The sequence below is a fragment of the Oxyura jamaicensis genome, chromosome 3 (assembly GCF_011077185.1).
Source record: "Oxyura jamaicensis isolate SHBP4307 breed ruddy duck chromosome 3, BPBGC_Ojam_1.0, whole genome shotgun sequence".
Classification (NCBI taxonomy): domain Eukaryota; kingdom Metazoa; phylum Chordata; class Aves; order Anseriformes; family Anatidae; genus Oxyura; species Oxyura jamaicensis.
This window is the reverse complement of record NC_048895.1, coordinates 32657123-32682357: the sequence shown is the minus strand read 5'-3', so window position 1 is coordinate 32682357 and position 25235 is coordinate 32657123. Positions and strand designations below refer to the sequence as shown.

The 25235-nt window shown below is 40.5% G+C and overlaps 1 protein-coding gene and 1 long non-coding RNA gene across 3 annotated transcripts; one reads left to right on the top strand and one right to left on the bottom strand.

Moving 5' to 3' along the window:
• Positions 1-10460: 10460 nt before the first annotated feature.
• KCNG3 (potassium voltage-gated channel modifier subfamily G member 3) lies at positions 10461-24989 on the bottom strand. Of its 2 annotated transcripts, none has more exons than XM_035323299.1 (2): positions 23962-24989; positions 10461-15533 (listed from the first exon to the last, which is right to left on the bottom strand). In XM_035323299.1, exons 1-2 carry the CDS (start codon positions 24615-24617, stop codon positions 14888-14890), a joined length of 1302 nt encoding a protein of 433 aa, XP_035179190.1. In that variant the 5' UTR covers positions 24618-24989; the 3' UTR covers positions 10461-14887. The 2 variants fall into 2 exon arrangements, with proteins under 2 accessions (XP_035179190.1, XP_035179191.1); XM_035323300.1 differs by having other exon boundaries at positions 23995-24989.
• Positions 22411-23289, top strand: LOC118165307. Its single transcript, XR_004749977.1, has 2 exons — positions 22411-22479; positions 23075-23289. It is a non-coding gene; the product is annotated as an uncharacterized LOC118165307 (long non-coding RNA).
• Positions 24990-25235: the final 246 nt, after the last annotated feature.

The following is a 25235-nucleotide window of genomic DNA, read 5'->3' as shown; positions in this document are numbered from 1 at the left end:
CTGCATCGGGCCTTAGGATGAGCTCTGACTTCTAGACACTGGGACACACAATTCATGAAGACTGGCAACTCTACAGCTGGTCTGTTGGGGCTTTTATGTCTTCATCTGCTGTGTCGTATTGGCAGCAGCTGAAGGCAATACGGTCCAAGCTACGCTGTAGACTCAAGTATTCCTTTTTTTCCCCAAGACTTTTTAAGGTAACTGATTTCATACATGCAAGTTTAAGATTATGCTACAAGGTGAGTAGGCTTCTGGGAGTGAATGAAAGAAGCAGAGTACCTTGAAGTTATTCTGCATTTCTTGTTGTTGTTGTTTTGTGTTTTTATTTTCTCTTTGAGGGTAAAATAAATAAAGAAACAAGACCTTACTCAGTTGCTTAATGAACAACACCTTCATATGCTGATCATAATTTCAGCACAGACGCCTGTAACTCAAACTCTGTGAATCTGCCCATGCAGATCTGTCCTTGAATTGCTGAGAACAACTGCGTGGGTGGGTTTAGAACATGAAATTGCTGTATGCACTTATGTTTTGTTTATGCAGTACTCATTTTTAAGAGTACTAGATTGGATCTGCTTAATATTTGCCTTGTGTGTCTGTGTGTGTGTATATACATAATATATACAAACCCCCAAACTAGATGATGATCTCCAAGCATAAGCTCTATTAATGTAAGAGACCGTGACATTGTAAACATGTTGTTTGAATCATTTTATCAACTGAAAGAAATGAAGTCTAAACACAGAATAATCATCCAAGGTATTGGTTGCCTCTAAAAACTGTACCTGAATTTATTGGTGCTTTATCACCCATATGTTCTGAATACAGCACAGGTGACTCTTGGAAATAGACTACTAATGCCGACTGAGAGTTCTCTTCAATGGGCTTAATAATATAGAAAATTAATATATTTTTTTTAAAAAAAAAAAAAAGCTTTTAATTGTAAAGCTATTCATGCTGTTCTAGTATTAGTATAAATTTAACCACAGTTTTTATGTCTTTTTCATAACAATATCCTTGTTTTTTGTTTCAGTTTTTTGTTTTTCTGAGGGAGTTGGGGTTAAAGAGGGCCATTTATCTTCACCGTGAATTTAAAAATAATTCCCTGTTTCACTTTTGTTTCATGGGTACTTCTTTGTCTTAACATAAGACTTTGACATGAAGAATACTTAAGAGTAACAGCAATTTTGGCAATAATGACATTGTGTTTGCTGTAGGGTGGCTAGGGATCAGGAATCATTTTAAAGGTGTTGAAATTTGGGGGAATCTACCTTTTGTTTTACCTGTGTAATATTCTTCCTAGGTTCTTGGGCAGAACTTAACTGAAAAAGTTAATTAAGGACTTGAAAACTTGATGATCTAATTCTTGTAAAGTCTTCTGTTTGAATAATGCTTTTGGGACAATAATATGCTCTTAGTAGTCTGTTCTGCAGTTGTGTTACATGTTTAACAGAAGAATGGAAATTGTGAAAGCAATGGTTTGTTCCAGGTTAGTGATGAAATATTCTTTTGTCCTCCCATTTCCAGATATGAAAAGCATTGTAGAAACCTCCAGTAAATATTGCTTTCACTATCTCCTAGCCTTGTTGTCTTTCCTTTTTTTTCCCCTTTATCATCTGAATTGCAGAATTGAAGGTAAACTTTTCATCCGATTGAAACACTGGTGTTGGCTATCAGTAAAATAATAATTACCTAAATGCCCTATATATTCTACTTTGAAGGAAGTCATCCTGAAATCCACACACCCTATCTTTATGGCTTACAACACTTACCACTTTGGAAATGCTGTACTACAAGGTTGGATTCTTTGTCCCTTGCTATTGATGATAATAAAGACAACCACAGCTCAAAGCTTGTCCGTGTTTTTCTGCTCTGATACATTTTTTCCTCTACAACTGGAAGGGAAGTCTCAGGGTGGCAGTTCCTTAGTGTTCCTGGGCTTTTCTTTTAAACATTACACAGTAATGAAATAGGTTCCCAAGTAAAGTGGGCTGTATCTCTGGACATGTAGAGGTAAAATTTGCCTGCAAGTTTTTATGTTTTCACACTTTTACTGATCTCTTCCTTCATCTCTTCTCTCTACTTCCGTGGGGTATGAGTGTTTATTCCCAAGTAGTCAGCAGTCCACAGCAAAAGTTTGTTTTTTTCAGATTTGTTGTGGATACTGGGAAGATGATGTATTGTCCTTGTATTTCATTTCTTCTTGCCAGCCTTTTCATATGCATATTACTCCAGAGGTAACTACGTCCTTAGTGCAGTATTGTAACAATCTTCCCTGAATAAGGCAAGATTTATTAAAAAACAACAGCCTCCTCAGCGAGCACGTTAGAGGAGATGCTCTGTTCATTTTATATAGTGTGGAGTCAGGTTGAGGAAAGATATTGTGGACTGTTTCTCAGTATTAACAGCTAAATATAATTGCCTTGGAAATGCACAGGGCAATTTATACCTGGTGGCTTGACTTCAATACCCATGTCTTTTACTTCTGTGGTCCAGCGCCCACTTAAAATTTACTCATCCTTATGCTTTTAGTTGTCTATCTTGTAAAATATTCTTTTGATTTTAGTTGCATAGCTTGTAAAATGTTCTGAAATGTTTGGGCTTTATTTACCATTTCCCAACAGTGACCAGCCTAGATCTGGTCTGAAATAACTCCACCTAAAACGTGTGTGGTGTAGGTGTCAACTCTTTCATTGTGTGCCTCGCTCCAGCTGTCTGCACTGCTTCCCACAGTGGCCATAACCTGCTAAACTGTGGAAGATGGGATGTGAAGATGGACTTTCTAGATCCAGATGCCTGCCTAGAATCACGTTCACAGATGCTACCTCTAAGACACCCTGCCAGGTACTGCCATGGCATAAATAAGCTGAGAGCTGGCCGAACTCTCACTGTACTCACTCACGAGGCCCAGCTTTGCCTGGGTTATTTGCTAGCAGGCTGAGGCTGTACTCTAATGGATTTTTGTTTGGCAGATTTAGAAGAGGGGAGGAAAAAAAAGGCACACTTAAATTTAGTAAAGCTAATGTCAACTGTCTGGTTACTAGAGAAATCGTTCTCATAGAAAATATTCTTGTTATTGTGAATCATTTAGTACATCAGAAGTAACATAATAAGAATAGATTGCTGCCATGTGATCAGTGTCTCCTGCACTGAAAACAGTGGATAGTTTTGACAACATTTATTTTTAAGGACTGTATTCTTCCAGCAGCAGGAACCATTATACTACGATACCTTTTTCACTCTGCTCATTATCTCCCCTAGAACGTCCTGTAGCTTCACTGACATCCTGTAAGTAGATAGCTATTCCAGTGTAGTTTCTTCACATGGTAGAGTAACTCAAATCTGTTTCAGGAAGTGTTGCAGGTTTTTAGATGCTTTCCCTCTTTGTTTTGCTGTATTAAAATATTTTTCCTTTTGAAATATTTTCAGTGTCAGTTGTTACATATCTATCTGTGCTCTCTTACTGTCATCAGAATAGGGACAGGGTAAAACTGGGTGTCTGAGCAGATGAAGGAACCCTTAACATCGCATTTCTCTGCATAGGAGGAAGAAGTGTGGAAGATTTTCTAACAGTGTGGCAGAGCACTGAGAAAGTCTGAAGTAAGGGGAAGAAGGAAGCACAGTAGGAGCTCTGCAGACAAGAGGACTGAAGAGTGCTTGAGTGACTTGAACAACATCAGAGAAAGCCAAAAAGAAGTGTTCCTGAGCCCAGTCCTTGCACACATTAGAGGACTGGACAGTTGTGGAAATAGGGAGCCTACCAAGTAAATGCTGCCTGCAGTATCTGCTCCTGCATTGTGCAGGAACTTTTCTTGGGCAGAGTATACACAGCTTTACAAAGTCTATGGTTGGATAAGGTTTCTTTGCACAGTGCTTTCATTTCTTTATTTTTCCTGAGCAAGAGATCACTTGTGTAAGTGCAGGGGTGCGTACACACCTGGAAGCAGTGGGATTCAGTTACTGACTGCACAACATCTAAGTCAATGTTTTTGTTGAAAACTTGTCTACTGGCAACATCCCCTCTCCTAAACATTTCTCACGGTAAATTTCGCTGTGCCATTTCTGGCTGTCTTGTGTTGCATCGGTTCTGTGAAGCCAAGTGCTGATGGAGTGTTTCATTTGGCTCAATATATAGGAGATCATGCTTTTGTAGTGGGAAAATCTGAGTTCCATTTTGCTAGGGAATATCAGAGCTCGCAGAAGCATTGGTAGTGCTGACATTTTCTGGTAATTGTGCCATATCCTGTTCTGCAGCCTGCTGGAGCTGAAGAGATGAGAAGGTATGGAAACTGAGATTTGGCACCATGATTTTATTTGCTTTTTATTATATGTATTCTTGATTGTTTCACCTCCCCAATGTAGTTCTCATTTTAGGTATTTGCAGTATGGAGCTGATGTGGTGGTGATTTCCTAAAGGATTCCCTGTGTTCTTCTGACTACAGATCTTGTTGCTTACTGTTCAAAGGCAGAAAAGAAACTTGTTTCTATGTGTCCTCAGAATTGCTGGGGGTGCTGCTTTGACCCCATTTATTTGCTAGTCCCAGGTCCAGTTGCAACCAAACAGGCAATATCAGATTGCTCTAATTTGAGCCTATAAACTCAAGCCTCAGCTTGGCTAAACACTTGCCTCGTAATGTGGAGATTACACTAAAATAATGGGAACCAAATTACTCTAATCTCTTGCTTTCTTTCTTTGCTCTCGCTATGTTATTATATTATAGCATCATGGTTTTAGTGCTTCGGGGGAAAATGAATTGGGAGTGAGATCTACTTGCTTGCCTTACACTAAAATTTTATGGGTAGAGACAAGGGAACCTTTCTCCAAATGCTATTAAAAAGTCTTTACTTAAGGTCCCATATATATTCAGTGTAATCTAAGAGCTGATTTTGCTTCACACATAAAGCAATTTGAACTTGGGAAAAATACTTGTGTGTGTTCATTTTTGTTCCTTTTGGGGAGATTGCAGCCCTAAAGCTTAAAAAATTCTTAAAGCTAGTTACAAAAAAAAAAAAAAAAGGAAAAAAAAGAAATGGTGAAACATGATTTGCCTGTTTGATGGATGAAGAGGAAATACAAGAACCAGCAGAGAGTCTATGGATTATTTATGTCTACTAGAAAATAATTGCATGTTTCTGTGATGGACTTGCCCCGTTTTTCCTCTGACCTGTAACATGCAAGCTGAATGCCTTTTGTTTCAGACTGTGAGTCTTCTTTGAACAGTAAAAATGCCTAATCCAGTTCCATAGTGCTTGTCTCCTTGCTGTGATCTCCAAGAGAGTTGAAGGTGCTTCAGCTGAGCATTTGTTTCATTCATTTTTAAAAAGCAAATTAGTAATTATTGTTTGTAGTATACCGAGTTTTAAATTAGCAGGAGAAAATTGATAAAGATGTTGCTTGGGAGCTCAAGTTCTGGAGCCGACTACAGCAGCATTTGCTGCTGCATATGTTACCACTAGCCCGGAGTGTGAGGAGTTGGCTGATGTCATGCTGACCGCAGCTTTAGCCTGTATAAGCAGCAAAAGCTTGTGTTTAGTCTATCAGCTATCGTAATTATTAGCTGGGTAGGGACTCTGTGCTGATATACCACATCTCCATGGAAATTCACATCTCAAAGGGGATTATATGACCTTTCTGAGCCTTTAAGTCATAGAATCATTAAGGTTGGAAAAGACCTCCAAGACCATCTGGTCCAACCATGCCCCTACCACCAATGTCACCCACTAAACCAAGTCCCTAAGCACCACGTCCAACCTTGAACACCCCCAGGGACGGTGACTCCACCACCTCCTTTGGCAACCCGTTCCAGTGCCTGACTGCTTTCTGAGAAGAAATGTCTCCTCATTTTCAACCTAAAGCTCCCCTGGTGTAACGTGAGGCCATTCCCTCTAGTCCTATCACTAGTTATCTGTGAGAAGAGGCCGACCCCCAGCTCCCCACAGCTTCCTTTCAGGTGGTTGCAGAGAGCAATAAGGCCTCCCCTGAGCCTCCTCTTCTCCAGACCAAACAACCCCAGTTCCCTCAGCCACTCCTCACAGGACTTGTGCTCCAGGCCCTTCACCAGCTTCGTAGCCATTCTTTGGGCAAAGTCAAAGCCCTTTGTTTGTTTTGGTGTGTATTTTGAGTTGCAACCTTTACTGCGGATGCCGGTGGGTTTTTGGTCATCATTAGTGTTCAATAGAAAGGGAGATGACTGCTGCATGGGATGAGATGATGCCAGATTCTCTTCTGTTCTCCTGACCTGAGAGGCTGCTTCTGTAGGCAGACACTTCCAGATGTTTAAAGGGAAATAGTAAATCACAAATGTCATCAATACAAGTTGTCAGTGTGTACGGCTGAAAGTGTTTCTCCTTAGCAAAGTAGGAAAGTATCCATTGGGTTAGGTCTACTAGGGATGAATGGACTGGGGAATTGCTTTTAAACACAGTTCCTTGAGAGGTGGGGCACTTGATTTATATAAGTGTGTACCTACAGAAATGACAGTAGGGCAGAAAAGAATGGGCAGGATGGGCAGATGGGGGCTGGCACTACCATTTCAGAAGTATTTGGTGCTGGTACAGTGGCCTGCCAGTGCAGCTTGTGGCAGAAAGAAAATGGGGTGGCTATGAAAAGGGTAAGAACCAAAGAGAAAGGGAGTTAGATGAAAATGTCTGGCAAAGGAAGAAAGCAGAGATGGGTTTTCAGGGAGGGCATGGCAGGACAGCAGCAGTGATGGGGAACAGGGCTGAAAAGCACAGTGAAGCCCTATTGCGTTTAGTGTCTGGGAGTTATCTGCATCATCTGTTCTTAATTTTTGGTGAGTTGGTTTTAGAAAGGAACTTGTTGCTGTCCCAGAGCTTTTTGCGCTGTTGGAGTAACTATTTTTAACCTCTCCCTACCCCTCTACTCCATCTCCCTTTTTCATTAATTAGTCTTCCATTTGCTCTCTCTGATGTTCTTTCAGTTTGTATGGCAATCCTGGCCTCTAAATAGTGAAAAATTACCAAAGGAGGGAATGTAAAAGTGATGATTCCTCTTCTGGGTCCGAAGCGGGGATCGTCAACATCAGAGGAAAAGAATACCAGTTTCTGAGGCTGTCATTTGCAGCTAGCATTACTCAGTTGCATGCTGGTGGAAAGGGACCAGCCAGCAGAAGTACCTTGTCCAAGCTTGGCCAGTTTCTTTGTTAGAAAAAACAATTTGAGTAATCAACCAAAAAGCAAAAGGGGTAACTACAAATTGGCAGCTCAGATGTGCCATTGGCAATTCCTGCTGGGCTGCCAGGTCTGACCTGGGCAGGCACAGCCCACACGTAGGTGGCCAAATGCTCACAGGTGAGCTTTCCTGCAAAGGTGTGAGCGGGTTTGGATGGGCTGCAGGATGCGAGGTGCCAGCTTGTGGTTGTATATGAATGATGAGATGTGGATGATTTAGGCAATTTTGTATTGTTTTGTAAAAATTTTGCTTTGCATGACTGTTTCTTCCCATTATACGTGACATTTATTGTGGGGGAGGAGAGAGCTTTTTATCCTACACTGACACAGAGAAATGTATGGATATTTGCTCTCAGCTATCTAATCTGGAATTGAACTGCATTTCAGATGTGATTGGGACAGTCTATACAAAGAGAAGGCAAAGGTAACTGTCACTGGATGTTAATGTTTAACCTTAATGCTCCTTGAGTGACGATCAGGCAAAAGGAGAAAGAGAAGGTCTAAGAAAACAAGCAGGGTAGAGATGCTAAAGTTGGAGTCTGCAATACAGAGGGAAGCAGGTGAGCTTCACAGTCCCTGCTGCTCTTGCTGAGGGTAATACGGCACTTACATCCAAGCCTTTGTCTTCCATAATCCAGTTGACAAGCAGATTTTCTAAAACAAAGCAAAATTTGTCTTGTTAGCTTTAATTCAGTGCTGGTTGCACTTCTCCCTTTAATTTTTCTCTCTACAGATATATCTGATTTTTAAGTCCCGTGAGGCAATGGAGATCAAAAGTTGCTGTGACCTATAGGCTCAGTTTGTACCAAAGAACCCAACGGGTACAGCCTAAAGACACTGCACTGAAAGGAAGAAAAAAAAAAAAAAAGAGAGAGAGAGACTCTCTGGCAGGAATCCATGCATTTAGCTTTGAATTTATGTTTTACTGAAGTAATTTTGTTGCTGATGCTTTTCTTTTCAGTGGGCCTCTGCATGACTGTACTTAGAGAATACACTGTTGGCAATGATTCTTTTACACTTACATGGCATCTATACAATAGGCAGCATCAAGGATTCAGGATGCTATTTTAATAAATGGCCCCAGTTTCACTTGTTCATAGCTTCCCATCAAATGACTCAGCTGACATCCGGTTCAAATATTAAACCCTAGCAACAAAAGCCACGGTTAGAGGCTGTGCTATCTTGGTATATATTGCCAGTACAGATGACAAGGCCTTCAGCAATGTCGGGAAGATTGTCTTCTAAATGCTGCATCCTGCGTGAGCAACTCTATAATGGAGGTTAGGGAGGAGGAATTACATGTGAGCACTTAGTACTTAAAAGTACACCAGACTCAACAAGTTAGCAATGTTCATGCTACAGAGAGATGCTATGTTGCTTGCTTTCAGTTTTGTCTGTATACATATTTTGAGTTGTATTTCAGTCTTGGACTATATGTTTTTTGAGAGCAGCATTGTAATTTTGACCTATGACTGTAGAGTATTTAGGAAAACAGAAGCCTGGTTGATCCTCATTATAGCTCCTAGCTGCTACTTCAGTATCAGTAAAATAGCATTGAAAAGAAATAGAAAAACAAAGTCAGGGATTTTTAGGATACAAGAGAAAGAATGCCATTTTTGAATTTTCTGATTTCCTAGATTTTATTGAATCTCTACTATCTTTTTAAAATTACTGTAACAAGAAATGTATAAAATGCTCCCTGAGACGGCAAGAATCTATTTGTCTTTTTGGCGTTCTATGTATTTACAGTGGCATCTCAGATTGATAGGAGCTGCAAGTTCTGAGAACATCTGTAAAACAATATGTTAAAATATCAAAAAAAGAACTTCTGCTTCCAAAATATTTCAGAAGTTCTTTTAGCAAAGCACTTATAAAACATGATTAATTTAATGTAAAAAACTGATAAATAAAACGAGAAGTAAAAATGCTCTAAATGAAAAGTCAGTCATTCCATAATAATGCAGCAGGTTGATGCTGAATAGTTGATAATTCACAGATCTCTTAAAATATTCAACCTTTTCTCTAAAGAACATTAGTTGTGTTTATTTTTGGAAGTACCTTTGTAATGGCTGCACTTAACGAATCAGCAGAGGGCATCTCAGCTGTTTGTTCCATCCCTTTAGCTCCTAGGAGGACCCATAATAATGCAAGCGCTGCACTGGTGAAACTTCTGGTTGCTTTGAAACTCCAGAACTATGAATACCGATTCATTTCCATGAACTTGAAGCCAAATTCAATCATTTTTTCTAGATTTGTTCTTCTAAGTAATCCCCAAGGAATAACGCATGTGCTACATGGGTGCTTTTTTATTTTGTGTGACAGTTCTGTTGCCTATAATTACTGTAGGTAATCAATTGCTGTTGTTGAGAAGAATAATGCTGTGTAGCTTTGTTTATTGTCTCATGGTAACTTGTGGACTAACTATTCAGAAGTTCTGTTGAGTAAGGCTCCTATATCCTAAATGGCAAACTTCTCAGTAGCCAAAAATTGCTAAAGGAAAAAAAAAAAAAAAAAGTTTTTTTTCTGACGTATGATACCAATATGAGTAGCCACAGAATTCACTTGTTAACAAGAACACATTTTACACAGTTAAACATTTGTCTTGACCCCTAGTCTATGAAATAATCAACAAGCCCAGTAAATTTTATTTTGTGATTTTACACGTTGAATTCTGTATTCGCACCAAGGAAACACTCATTACCTTCCAAATGATAGTATATATTTTTCTTTACAGAGAAGCAAACAATATATAAAATTAATGTTCTATAAAATTATAAACCTTTGAGCCTGTAAAGAATAAAGGAGTCTAAAATGTGTAGTTGCAAACATCCATATTTTATTAATTTGACCAAAGAGTCTCTGTGGCTCTTAAAATTTCTTGTCAAGCGTATTTGTACTTGTCAGTTGTGCTTGCTCCCTGGGCAGCCTTCTTGATGCTTAACCTATTACATCATCTGTAAAAGATATTCCCTGCTTGGTGTTGCGCTTCACAAGCCATACAAAATATTACCTTTCCATTATAAAACAGGTGTTATGTTGTTTCTTCCACGTGTGCTGGGGCAAATCATGAGCTGACGTAAACAATTGTAGATCTAGCAAAACCAGAAGACTTTTTTTTTGCCTTTCTCACTTAAGGAAGACTTATTATAAACAGGGATCTGCTTTACCTAGCAGGAACTAGTATCACATATACTGATGTGTATGTTTGCTTTTACAAACAAATAACAGAAAATGTTTTCTGAATAATTTCCTTTTTTAAAATCAGCTATTTTTATTTTTTTTAATAGAGCAACATAATCTTTTTTGCTGTGCAGAGCTAAGGTTGTTTTCCTTCAAACATCTCAGAAGCGCATTTGGAAGGATAATACTAAGAAAGTCAAGCTACATCAAAAGGCCAAAATTTTAATTGGGAGTTTTATCCTGAACCTCTTATCTGGGAGAAAATTCAGAGCAGAGCAGTCCTTGTTCATCTTGCTGGCTGGCAGGAGACTTGCTGCTGTGACTACTGAATTCAGTGGCTGCTGCATGTGCATCACTGCTTCTGGCAGGCATTTAGGAATTGTACGGTTTTGTGGGCACTACACAGAGGGGAAGAGACCAAGTGACTTGATCCTGTAAGGACTTGAATTTTGTTTCAGAAACATCAGGGCTGAACACTAAAAAAGCTAAAAGCTGATTCCTCTATGGGGACCAAATTTCATATATAATGTTAAAACCCTGTACCTTTTCCCCTAAATATGTGGGTATCAAGGTGGGTATACAGGATTTTTATCTCCATCAAGCCCACTGCTGTGTACACCAGGATCAACCACTGTACAGTAAGAATGAATATCACATATTAGAATGTCTGATCCCTGGGCTAGTAAAACTTTAAAATCACCAGTTGATTGAATTATATTTTGGTTTTTTTTTGTTTTGTTTTGTTTGGTTTTTGGAAGGTGTTCATAAAAACAGTATCATTTTATAGCCTTACATCAAAGGAAATTACATCCTTCCATTCTTTGTTATTTTGGGGATGGTGCTTTGTGTGGAACTGTAGAAGGAAAATGTACTGTGGGCACCTTTCAATTACAGTGATCTCAGTAATGATCAAATGTGTTTAAGTGGCACTGAGCACCTTGCAGGACTGCAGCCAATATACAGTTCCCAGTAGGTCAGTCCTAAGGACTGAACCTAGTATGTAAGTGTGATTAACCTTTGCTGTCATCAAGATGTTTAATGACAGTTCAAAATTCATTGGCATGGGTTTAGCTTTAGACAGACAAGCTGGGTCACAATTATGTAAGTTCTCTTTATTTATGCCTAGTTTTATTATATTTGTATTTTATCTAATTTGTTCCAACTGTAAATGTTTCAAATAATGAAAGAGGTACTATCCATGAAATATTTTTTGTGTTGGCTTCAAACTGGCAATTATTAGAAATGAGCCACTTTGTCCTCATTTGGCTTTGAAATGCTGTAATTTGGAAAGAAAGCTCTGCACCCAATATCTGCATAAAACGTGGTCTCAAGTACGCTTTCAGTAAAAGTGTCACCTGTTTAAAGAAACACTTATTCTAGACTACAGAAAATTGACCATTGAAAATGTAACATGTACCCTATTTACTTACTATAAAATTCTGTTTTAAAGTTACCATTGAGATCACGTTACTTCAACTTGGTTTCTAAGGAAACTAAAGGCTACACACTGATGACCATAATACAACAGCAAAAAATAATAATAATTAAAATAAATAAATAAATAAATAACCCTGTATCTCTCCTTAATGGGCTTATGAAGAGAGCAGTTTCAAAATAATATTTTATTATAACTCAAAAATACATAAAGGTTATTCTGTCCACATTTTGCCATACAAAAAATGAACACAAACTGTTTTAAAAAAGTATATAGTCTCCACAGACGTTTTTTGTTACACAGTTATTTTCAGTAGATAATCTTTTTACATGGGGAAGGGACTCTTTAGCTGGAAAACAATCATAAAAGATCATTTTGTTTGTGTACCAGATATAGCCTGGATCTGTTCATCTTTGAAAACTTCGCATCCTTAATTGCTTATACAAAATGATTCACGATGCAAATTGGTATTCAGAAGTTATTATGTGCATTAGTTTGTATTCTTTGTACAAAAAGTTAGATTTACATGTAGTGCTGCAATGCATTTTATTTCGTCTTGAAATCAAGATTGCAACGTACTTCAAAGTACGTTTGTGTTGTGTGCTGATTTCAAACTATTGTCATCCTGAGGATGGGGTGTTTTGTGGGAGGAGGCTTCTACCCCGGACCATTGGTTTGGTTAAATACAATACAAGGACAAAAGACAAAGTCAATTTTAAGGAGTTTTATTGGTATTTTTTTCCCAAGCATTAATACTTGGAAAACAGCATATGAAAATCTGTAGGGCAAAGTTTTTATGTGGGTTTTTTCAATTTTTAATGGAAAAAAAATTGAGAAAAGTATAAAAAATACAGGTTTTCTCCTTGAAAAGGGGGTTTTTCTGATACTGTCAAAATAAACTTTTCATTAGAAGATGAAAATGTCATTTTCTTCAATCAGCTCTATTTGGATTGAAGTCTGAAATTTCAATTTTGTCAAGAAGGATTTTTTTTTTGTAAGGAGGAGAAAACATTTCCACTGACAATAATGTATAATATATGCAGGATATATATAGGTACACATGCAGGAATACAGAGCCAGCATCTCCGCTGGTGTAAAACATCTAAGTGTCTCTGAAGTTGCTACTTACCTAGCTAACATCAGCTGTGAATCTCACCTAAGACAGAACTTTTTGCTGATATTTACCTCTCTGTGGATGCAAGAGCATGTTCCTGAACTACATAATTTCGATACAAAAGGCATAAATATAGCAGTATAGGGAAGTTTAGAGCTGAACGCCAGAATGTCAGTGGCAAGAAACAATGTCTGTAAGATTACTTAATAACGTGTTCTTTAAAAACTACTGAAGGAATTGTCAAGCTTGTCTGTGAGGAGGCTACTAAAGTTCTTTTCAGGTCTTCAGAAAAATTGTATTTGCAATGTAATTCCCTAAGACTACTTAAGAATAAGACCGCTTAAAATGCTAAATGAGCTTTTCAAGTCTTGAGTGCTCTTTTCATGGTAGAGCCTTCAACATACCGGTCATTGACCAACGTGGCATTTCTATTTGAGTGAACAGTTCCAGAGGTGTGTTTTCTAGGTGGTACTCATTTTATTTCTAGAGCTGTTAACAAATACATATATAAAAGATGCTTTTACAGCACAGTAATAGTAAATGCATTATTTTCAGGCAAGCACATCAAATTCAACTATGCCGATGACTCTGAACTTCAAGGTTAATAATGATGTTTATTGGTATCCAAATTTGTAAAGCTGTACCTAAATATGTTTTGGTATCCAACTGCACAGCTCTACACAGCAGCTTTTCAGAGTTATACTGAACAAGGCTATTTAGCACTACTACACAAGAAATGTAGTGAAAAATATTTCAGAACCTAACTTGATTCATTTTAATTTTCTAGTTACATTGGAGAATATACCCTTTTGCCAAGCGCAACTTACACTTCTATATTTTACTGCCTTTAATCTCTTTGGGGCTTTTTACAGTTGTTTTGAAAACTTCTATGAAAGTAGAATGTATCCTTCTGTAAGAATTGCTGAATTTAAAGATGATGATGAGTCTCATCTGACAGGGAGCAGCTACTCTTGTTTTCCAGTGCTTTCTCCGGACTGTTTCAAGTGACGGAATCTTATAATTGGTCTTGGAGGACTTTCACTATGATATATATATATGTTCATTTAAATGGGCAAAAAATACGTTTATGAATACGTAATTTCAGGTGGATGAATTTGAACTGAGTGTATGTAAAATTTGGATAGCTCCCCCACTAAGCTACCAGAAAATATATTTATCGATGCCTGAATTTTTATGCTGACCTTTATAAAGTACCACATTTCTATTAAAGATTTGGTTCCAGAGAAGAAAGTAATTCTGGTTAAGGAAGGCCTTGCTACAACGTTCGAAGACATATGTACTCTTTTTAGTTATTTCATTATAAATTCAGAATAATGACACTTACTTCACTGTTTTTTTAATGGAAAATTTGTGTGCTTCATCAAAGATCAGAATCAGACCTCAAGATTTTTTTTCCCTACTGACCTATATTCTTCATCTATTCTAAGTCACAGAACCAGCTGTACTGTGCTGTGAAGCTCAAAAGTAGCAGCAATTCTCCTTCAAGTATCTAGTTTGGTTATCTGGGTTAGAAGTGGAGATACTTCAGGCAAGAAAGCATGATGCTTCTAGAGAGCATTTAGATTTTGTAATCTTTGAAAAACTTTGGCTACACATTGCTTTGAATGATATAGGATGTAATTATGGGAATGACGAATCTCAATGTTAAGCACATTTTTTGTTCTGCTTGTGTGTGGAAAGGCAAACTGAAGACCAAACTGGTCTGGTTGAGGACTTCTGAATCCTCTTGTATTGTTCTCTCAAATTTGAAACATCACTCTCTCTCCTTGCAAGGTGCCCAAGGCAGGTGGTCATCCTTCCTGTCTGAATGGTGACGGGCTTTCTCCAGGCTGGCAAGAATGTTGTTCCATAGGACCATCCAGTCAAGGAGGACACGTGAAGAGACTTTCCACCATCATCTTCTAAGACAAATCTTAGCAAGTAACTACAACAGAACTCAAGTTTGGTCAATTTAAGAATTCAGCTGAGAGGCTTCTACTGTACCGAGCGGACCGGAACTTGAGCTCATGGTAACACTGCACGAAGCTATGATAAATGAAGGTGATTGGCAAGGCTAATAAAACGATGCCACTAACCACGCAAATTCCTCCGAGAATCCTTCCTGGTACAGTGATGGGACACATGTCACCATAACCAACCGTGGTCATAGAGATGATCACCCACCAACAAGCAGCAGGGATGCTGGCATAATCCTTATTCTTTGTTCCCAAGTCCAGCCCATTTTCAAGAAGCTGGGAAAGTGCACTGAAAATTGCCATAGCAACACAGATAAAGACAAGGAGCATCACCATCTCTCTGTAACAACGCTTCAGAGTCAGACCAAGTGTTTGAAGGCCAATGAAATGACGAGCCAGTTTAATCACCCAAAAAATCCTCATCATTCTTAAGACCCTCAAGGTGACTCCAGCCCTCTGAAGCTGCGAGTTTTCCCCTGTAAAAACTGTCATCAGAACAGAGATGTAGTAAGGAGTAATTGCCAGTAAATCAATGATGTTGAGAGGTCTTCTGACAAACTCACACTTGTTTTTTGAAACGATGAACCTCACAATGCACTCTGCAGTGAACCAGCCTATGCAGATAGCTTCAATTATCCTGTCAAAAGAAACAAAGTACAGTATTTATGTTCTGAGGAAAGGCTTTAGTGCCGGTTTGTTTTTTCACGGCCATTACCAAATTGACATTCAGACCTTCACAAGCGACAAACAGAAAGCCACACTATTCTTATTCTGAGCATGTAACACCAGATTTCAGCCACTAACCTTAGGATCTAGTGCAGAGTTTAAACTGATCTGTGCTAAGAACCCCGTGACTGATTACCTTCTATGAATTACAGATACTAGTCCTAATACTGGACGCATATGCCTACGAAATCTGGAACCCTGCAGGAAATAATGGAGTGCCAGTGTGTAACAAACTAGAATACTTTCTGTTTGTTTTTATTTTAAATCTATGAGAACTGATCCACTTAGGAATGCCAAGGACTGTGGATCAGTGAACTGGCAATGTGTTGAACCAGGTTGCTAAACCGAAATGAAAGTGAAGCTTTTGCATCAGATAATTCATGCAAATTGGATCTTCAAGAACCAGCTGAAACCATTTCTTATTTGCATCCTAAACAGAGGCTAACCTAGAACTGTATTCCAAACTTTATAATATCAACACGAAATACAGAGGATATTTTATTCTTCACCATTGGGTATACATAGTACCAATGTAAGAAGCTTGTGTCCCTACATTTACCGCTATGCTTGGCATTACTCAAGTTTTTCTTTTCTTTTAAATGTAACTCCCCCTAAACTGTGTCACAGTAAAATGTCAAGGTAAGCAAGGCAATAGGCGAGATCATCTTCTTGCCAAATACAAATAGCAGCCCTGGTTAAAGAAAGCATTGCTGTCCTGGAGGGTGATTTCAGTACATTTCTGAATGTTTTAAAATCCCAGTACAGCACGTGAGACTTGAGAACATTCTCAGCCTGAAACCACTAGAAGGTAGAAATGGGTATCAAAATAACCCTTTTCTTAAGATTTCAAACTACACTCTCTTATTTAACATGGGAGGGAATGGGAGCTAATATTTCCCTCTTTCCTTTGTTTGCTTATATTTTTTTTAAACAACTTTTTATGTAAAGAAAAAGCCACTTATCAGTGCCATCTCTACCAACAGGTCTGAAAGCAAAGTGAGATGAAATTGGAGATTGAAAGTGCTAGATGAAACCAGAGATTTTTATTTCTACTGCAGGGATCCTAACAAGGTACTGTGTACAGAAACAGTAGTGATTTATAAGTCATAATCTGACATTTGAAACAAAATTTTGTTTCCCTAACACGTTTTCTTTTTTTGGTACCATTTCTGAAATCTGTTGTCATTATTAAGACAGTGGCCTGCTAGAAGAACAAAGTCTTCTGTAACTCCTGTAATTATACTACTAGACTCTATAAATCAACTCTCATAAAAGCATCATACACTAAAATTTTATTTATTAATTTCATTTTATTCATTCATTCACTTTAGTTTTATGTGAAAAAGTAGAGGCAACAGTAATAGCCAGTTGCCATAATTCCAGCCACAGAAAATTTAAATGAACATGAATTAACTGCTCAGGGAAGTAGTTACATAAAATCAGACCTTGCCACGACCTTGTTATTCATGATTCATGAATAACAATGAAAGTCCTGTAAGCAAGAGGCCTTTCTTAATAAAGAGCTTATAAAATACTTGTTCATGTTCACAACTTGACCTCTGAATTTTAAAAATAGCTTCTTCTAGAGAATTAAGTATTCTCTTAAAAATTAAGCTTTTGAAGATACTCATGTTTCTGTTAATAACGGCAGTGGTAACTGTTATACCAATTTGTTTGGTAAAAGAAAATTCAGGTCATAATGTCATCTAAACAAATCTTGTACTGAATATATGCAAGTTTTCGTATGAAAGTGTTATCATTCCTTCATGTTGAAAAATCAAGAAAAGAGTGTTAGTGGGTAAATTCACTTCAACCATTTTAATATACATGACAAGGAAATATATAAGACTTTCTCTAGTAAAAGTAGCCAGACAGCAAGATCATGGTAATGGACACACTGATAAAGGCTGAATGTCCTTAAAGTTGGCTGTTTGAGAACTCATAATTTTTAGAAGAATCTGGAAATAAATTCACAGCCAGGAATATTCTACAATTCTGACAAACTCCACTCCATTATATCTTACGAGATTTGTCTGGTAGTTATGCCTATGTTGAGCATTTACATGAAAAAGCAATTCTTAATTTTACAATTTAAAGCTGTTTCACTTGGTATTTCCTGATGCCCCTATAACATTGAAGGCGTAATTCCTTGATTTTATCACAAATTAGCTGGGTTATCTCTGAGTCAAGCTTTGAGGAAGCTAGGTCCTAATCGTTGTGATATCTTAGAAGTCATCTGTATGAATCAGTATTGATTCAGAGGTCTGGTATAACTTTGGGGAGTAGTTGTGCGAGTAAAAATCCGTGTTAGATGAAATGTGTTCAATCTGTTGTTTTACTCTGTCAGTCCTTAGCACAAGAGCTACTGTAAATCAATTATACTTCAATAGGGAGGACTGGAGAGTCTTTTATTGTAGAACTGACTACAAGACAGCTAAGAAATATTACTTGATGCAAAAATGACAAAGCAAGATCAAGATAGTGGAGATGCACTGCTGCCACTTGACAACATATTGCACTTCAATGTCTCAGTTTTTTTAATCTGTCGTTCTTTCTCAGCAATTACACATCCTGGCTAGGGAAATGATAAAGAATGGTCTTTCCCTACTACTTAGCCACAAGTGAAACGTGTTGTTCCTCCTTTCGTGTCACTCTTTTTTGCTTTTGTAGATGGGTTTCAGCAGTCCTGATGAATCACCTAAGTGCGTAAGTGCTTAGGTGACCACGAGAAACCTCTAGCCTGTTGTGAAAGCTAGAGTGCTACATACTACATTTCTACTTTCAGATTAAGTCTCCCTCTCCCTTACAATGACTTATCTTTGTAACTAAGTTATATCTTTGTGAATGGAGAAATAACATTTAATAAGAAAACCAAAATTAACTCCTTAACATCATACTAAATTAATTTTTTTTAAGGCCAACTAAAATGCATTCACTTTAAAGACTAAAGTAACCGTTATCTTCTGTAATCAATTCTTAAATATTTGCTGCATATTCACAAGACAGCCTGCCTGTTCATGAAATATTATGCTCTTTAAGCATCTGTACCTATATAATTAAATCATGAGCTTTATTTGGTAAAATGAAGTACCTATTCTGGTTTGTTGGGTTTTTCATCTGTTCAGTTTTAAAATAGCTGGTATTCAAGAAGGAGATTGGAAATTAAAAACAAGTCTATTCAGTGTTAAGTGTTTCCTTAAAGATTCCACACAAAATTGGAACAATTGGAGAATATTAAGTCCTAGTTTTTAATCAGTGATGTGTTATTTCTGCTCAAACTTACTGTCCATTGGCCCAGACCTAATTACATGAAAGAGGGTGTTTTTTTTGTTTGTTTGTTTGTTTTTCTGAAATTGTAAGCCTCTTGGTACTTAACAGGTTTTCAAGATTGCTTTAATGAGTGTTTTGTCCATAAACTGAAAATAAAGCCTTTGTGAGCCTCATTTCTACTGTAATTCAGCTATTGTTTAATTTTCTGTTCTACCTGATAACTTCCTTTCAGAATAGGCTATTTTATGTACACTGAGTTAAACTGCTTGAATTTTTTTTCATGCACTAACAAGACTATTTTATTATGCTAAAAAAAAAAATAACATTGGAAACGTCATAAAGTATTTCAACTAAGCATCACACTTTGGCCCAGCATGCTAATTTGTATACTTTTAATTTCCACTAGTGAGTCAGTTGAAATCACCCCAAAATATTCATTAGTGGCACTATTACTGCTTAAGCTTATAAATAAAACATACATATCAACAGGACACACGAGGAAAACAGATGATACGGTTAAAGACAGTATATGACAGGATTAAGGTCTGTCAGCACTGATTTGTTAAATTGTTGCTAAAGCCTATTTCCTTGTAAAATACATTAAGCCTGAAAAATGTCCAAGCAGTAGCAAGAATGATCAAATTCCTGCTCAGGAACACTCCAAGCCATTTCAGGAAAAGGTCTTTTCTAATCCTTTTGAAATCAACAGGATTTCTGCCTTGCTACAAACTGCAGAGCAAGAGCAACAGAACAGCTAGTTTCACTAGATTAAAAACCCTTGCTGGTGTTTTTCCCTTCTGTCCCTGTTTTAGTAGCAATAATATCTCCCCATGCATTTAATGCCGGTGAATGCCTCCTGGGAGGGAGGGATGTAATGACCAGCACTACCCTGGGAAAGAGAGGGGCCAATGCTCCACAGCTCTCAGGGAACACCTGGAGTTGAACATCCCAGCCCTGGGGTCCTCAGCATCTTTTCTGTATACTTTGCTCACAGGAGTAGTATCACCTAGCTCTGGTGAGGTTGTTGAGGTTCCCCTGTAGCCAGGAAGTGACGCATGTCTGTTCTTTGTGTTATCTCTATTTTTCAAAACTCTGTTAAATTCGTTAGAGGAGTCCACATCTGTGTTTTTAAATTAGGTCTGTAGTTCCATGCATTACTTTCAGCCTACTTTTAGAACTTAGGCAAAAATACAGTGTTCAGGCTAGATCTTACGCAAGAAAGAATGTCTTATTTTTATGAACGGGTGTTGAGCGTGAACATTTGGGTGTTCTGAAATAATAATTATTTTTGTGCCTCTAAAATTCAAATGCAACTTCTTAAGCTGATGTTTTGCAGAGATGTAAAAAGCCTACTGGCATCTGTTGAGAAATGCTGTTTGGAGAAGTTACTGTGTTTATTTGCTTTTGCTCAACACCACGGCAATCATACATGCTTTACAACTGAGGGCTTATTTCAGTACAAATTTAATCATGATTCTGTAAGTTAAAAAGGGGCAACAGTCTCTTCTTGTGCTAACTAGCTATTCATATTTAATTTAGAAAAATAGTTTAAAGATGGGTAGATAGAACTGTACTGCCAAGCAGCTTCAAATGACTTCCTATTACAAGCTTAAACTCTCCCCAGAAGATTATGCGTACGATCAGTTAATGGATGAGTCCCTGACCAGAGACTCACAGTATGCATCTGTTGGCATTGATCAGAGGAGAGCAAAGATGACTTGAAATTGCCAGAAGCAACAGAAGGGGAGACAGGTGTCCCTGCTGTCTGCTCCTAAACTGTGCAAATCTGATGCAAATCTTTAGCTCTGGTAAGTGAAATGTGCCAAGAGAGGGAAGAGAGCAAAATCATTAAATGCAAGAAAATTTCAAAAACTCCTTCCTTGTCCTAAACATGGACCTGGGGAAGGCAATCCCTCTGCAAGCCAGGGAATTATATTATCAGTGTCCCTGAGATCTGTGAAATTCAGAGGTCAGATTCTTCATCCCTCTCCTTAAAAAGCCTTAGAGTTTTCTGTTGCCCTCTGAAGGGGACTACTGCAAAGGATCAGAAACAGCCATGCACTGTTCACTTTTTGACAGCATGGTCATAATGAAAGGTTAAGGGTTTCTGAGAAAGATATGGGAAAAGCTGGGTGGACTCAATTCTTCCGTTGAAGAGGTGTTTCTGTAATAATAATAAAAACAAATAATAAACACAGCTGGTATTAATTGGCAGCAGTAGTAACCCTTATTGCAAACCTCATTAAAGAGGCTGATTTTGTAAATTATAAGGAGTTAGTTACCACCTCGCCTCTAGAAATGATGCCCAGATAAGGTGGAGATGCCCCAGTAAAGCTGTTTTCACTACAGCTGCCCTGAGTGGTTCTGGGGGTGGTTACCACAGCTCAGCCACAGAAATTACCCATGTGGCACCTTTCCAAACCATAAGTAACATAACATTGAGGAAAGGACAGTTGTTTTTTTATTGGTAAGCCTATGAGAGACTGAAAATGCCAGAGAGATTTTAGGGTTGCTGAATTTCCAGAGGTAATTCTCATCTCTTCTAAGCACTGGCTCATACTGATCTAATAGTTGGTTACACCCAAAGTCTTCATTCTAAGGAGTTCTAGATAAGCCCGTTCACTTTTCATTTTTAAAAGTTTTAAAATATGTTTTTAGGATAATGTAGTCTTTGTACTAGTAATTATAGTGCTGTATGTCAAAACCCACTTGCTTATAGCAGTAATATCACAACTTCTCTTGAGAAAAATACTGTTGTATTATCACATTAGATAGAACTTGATTTTAATGAGATACCTTACTTAATAAACAAAACCCAGGATTTGGCTTCAGACTTTTAGATAGATCAGGAACTAGCAGCCAGGTGTTTACAAGCACTCTCACTCAGGATGGATGGCATCACCAGAGTACACAAATCCTTTGGCAAGTGTAACTAGTTGTAACTTGACTGGGTCGCTCAAAATTAATCGTAGCTCACTTCTTTTTTCCAGATATTGCAGGCTTTTTAGTCATGACGCTGCATACACGATAAAGAAAGGAGTAGCTACCGTAAGAGAACAGGGCCACCTCAGCAGGTGACAAGCTGTGGACAGACAGGAACACGTTTGTATCTGTTTTCAGTGTCTTCACCATTAAGTTGCTATCGATTCACATATGCAGTGATAGCACATGGGTGAAGGCACACGCAAAATGAGCCAGCCTGTATTTAGTGCTCATCTGCAAGAAGATTTTTGCAAGAAAATGGTTAGAAACTGTTCAACAGCAACTTTTATTTATACCACCCTCCCCCCCCCTTTTTTTTTATTGCAATTCCACAGACTGCTTGCAGCTGGTCCTAAAAAAAAAAAAAACCTCACCCCGTCACTGATGGGGCCCTTTCTTTTTTAAAAGTAGCCTTCAGTGCCCTGACAAGTGCTTGGCTACACGCTATCCCACAAGTACTTAGGACCATATCCTTCAAACTCTCAGTACACAATTTAGTCACTCAGAGGAATAAAATCATGTGTATATCTACCCAGGTTTTTGAAGCTGAAGGCACTACGAAAGAAAAATTACATGTCATCTGCCTTGTTCATCTGCAACTCCCAGTAACTGAAAATTGTTAACTTCCACATCATAAAGATGCGATCAAAGATATGACCAAAGTCACTTATGCTATCATTGCTGTTGCGTATATTTTCAGCTGTGTATTGGGGGGGTGTCTAAGCAACTTGCTGCCTTAAGCAGAGATCACTCAGATCATCTCCTCTTCGAAGTAACAGCAAAGATTAAGGTTTTTTAACTGGAAGAACCTGTAAGAGCAACTTTTGACGTATCTGCATGTAGGCAGGAATCAACAGCTTCTCAGTCTGTATCTGTTTTCTTTTTGTTCATACAATTAATGCTTTGGCTCAGCTACAAACAGAAATACAGGTGCACTTTCCATTAAGTTAATGGAAACTATGAAAATACTTTCCAAGGAATTAATTTGGCTACTACGATATAATATATCACATTCCAATTAACTCTACGGTAAAGGATGGTAATTTCATAATGGCTAGGCTGCAATTTCACTGTAGGGCCCCCTTAGCAGAGAAGAAGCTGAAAACTTTTTTGTTGAATACTCTATTTGTTTTAAACTAAGGGAGAAGCTGGAAAACATGAGAAATGTTTACTTTTATATCTGAATCTTATTTATGAGAGAAGTCTTACTGGAGCGGTCCTGATCCTGTTCCCTAGAGAACGGAAGATGGAGGACAATGGTACTGAAGTCAGCAGTCACATCGATGTAACCCTGAGCTGAGGTCACAGAGATGACAAAAAAAAAAGGCCTTGCTCTGACAGGTGTAACACCAGGACTGAGGCTTATACCCCCATGCCCTGGTTGCTGCAGCTGTTTCACAACATTAGTGTCTTTACTCACGTTTTGTCTAAAGGAAATGTAAACATCTGCTCCGTTCATACCCTGGGGCACTGTGCGATGCATCTGCAGGAGCTTAATGCTCAGGCTGATCATCTCGGGTGCCTCTATGCAGAGGAGCTGAGCGGCAGAGGAATGGGGTCCAGCTGCCGCCCCATGCGAGATGTTCCCAGATCAGCTGCCTAACACTGGGTGTGCTCCTGTGCCAACGCACGCAGCGCACTCTTCCCCAAGTAAAAGAGAAGGGAGCTGCTTGCTTGCTTTCTTTCAGGGCTTTATTTTCCTTTTTTTTTTTTTTCTCCCCCACGAAGAGGGGTCTATCGCAATTTCCCGAGCGTGTGAGCCTCCCTAGGTGGGTGAGGAGCCCCCCGTGCCTCTAAAGGGGGGCACGGCAGTGCTGAGACGAGAGGGGTCGGCGCCTTTGGAGGAGCGGGAGCCGCGTCCCGATGGCTCCGGCTCCGCTCCGGCTGCACTCCGGTTCCGCTCCGGCTCCCCCGAGCCCACCTATGGCCCCTCCCCGGGCTGATTTCGGGGCTCAGCGGGTGCGGGTGGGGAAGCGGCGCGGCCCCGACCCCCCGACACCTCCAGAGCATCGCGACGAGCGGCGGGACACAGCGGACGGGACACACTGGGAGGGGGCGGACAGCGGGAAAATAAAGGATCCTCCTACCCTGAGGGCTCCCTCACTGACTCTGCTGTGTACCTGCTCTGCTCCTCCACGCTGCGGTTCTCCGGCGCCCGCCACTCGGGCAGGGTGCTGGCGCACAGCACCACCATGGACACGATGACGAAGAGGATGGAGACGGTGGCCAGGACCTGGGCGGCCAGGGAAGACGTGGGCTCCTCGAAAGTCCTCCGCATCCTCTCCAGCCACTTGCCGCCCTCGCCCCCCGCCGCCCGCCGCCCCTTGGCCCGGGGGTCGCCGCCCGCGTCCCCCGCCGGCTCCTCGGGGCAGTAATAGGGCCGCGACTCGGCCAGGCGGTCGTCGAGGCGGCGCTGGCAGCAGTAGTCGAGGTGGGAGCCCTCCAGCCCCCAGTAGAGCAGCTCGTTGTAGAAGGAGAGCTCGCACATGTGCGGCACGAAGCGCAGGTGGCCGTGCCGCACGTAGAGCATGATGAAGCCGAAAGCCTCCGAGTGCCGGTCGAAGAAATACTCGTTCCGCTCCCGGTCGTAGTCGTCGCACACCTCCAGCACGTCCTGCTCCGACAGGCAGCCGTGCAGGCGGCTCACCCGCCGCAGCGGGAAATCCTTCAGCACCTCCCGGGAGAAGGAGTACCGGGTGCCCCCGACGTTCAACACCACCGGGGGGCCGCGGCCAAAGTTCATGGCTTGGGCGGGACGGAGGAGGAGGAGGAAGAGGAGGAGGAGGAAGAGGGGCAGGGGCCGGGCCGGGCCGGGCCGGGCCGGGCGAGGCGGGGGGCGGCAGCGGCTGCCCCGGCTCCGGCTCCGCTCGCACCGCTGGCGGCTCCCGCTCGGCGACGGGGCGGGCGGGGAGGGAACGAGGGAGGGTGGAGGGAAGGAGGGAGGGATGGAGGGACGGATGGAGGGAGGGAGGGAGGGAGGAGAGCTGGGGGGGCGGGAGAGGCGCCGCCGGCACCAGGGATGGATGGAGGGATGCAGGCGGCTCTACCCCCCCCCGCGGGTCTCCCCGGCGAAGTTGGCCGCCGGCGGTGCCCGGGCAGGGGGCTGCGGAGCGGCGCTGCCGCCTCCCCGAAGGGCTGTCCCCGGCCGGGGACCCGCACACATCTGGAGGGGGAGGAGGAGGGGGGGTGGAAGAGGAGGCGGCGCTCCTCCTCCTCCTCCCTTGCCGTGCGGGCAGCGGGCAGTCACAAGGCACAGCGGGCGCCCCCTGCCCCGCTCCGGCCCCTCGCCGGGTTTCCGACGCCCCGCCGCGGCTTACATCGGGCACCAGCTGGCGCCACCCGGGCCGCCCTCCAGAGCTCG

Excerpts from the sequence above, each read along its gene's own strand:
- KCNG3 (XM_035323299.1), bottom strand. The coding sequence starts at position 24,617 with ATGAACTTTGGCCGCGGCCCCCCGGTGGTGTTGAACGTCGGGGGCACC. Across the intron at positions 15,534-23,961 it reads TCAGTGAGGGAGCCCTCAGG|GATAATTGAAGCTATCTGCA; the intron begins GTAGGAGGATCC and ends TTCTTTTGACAG.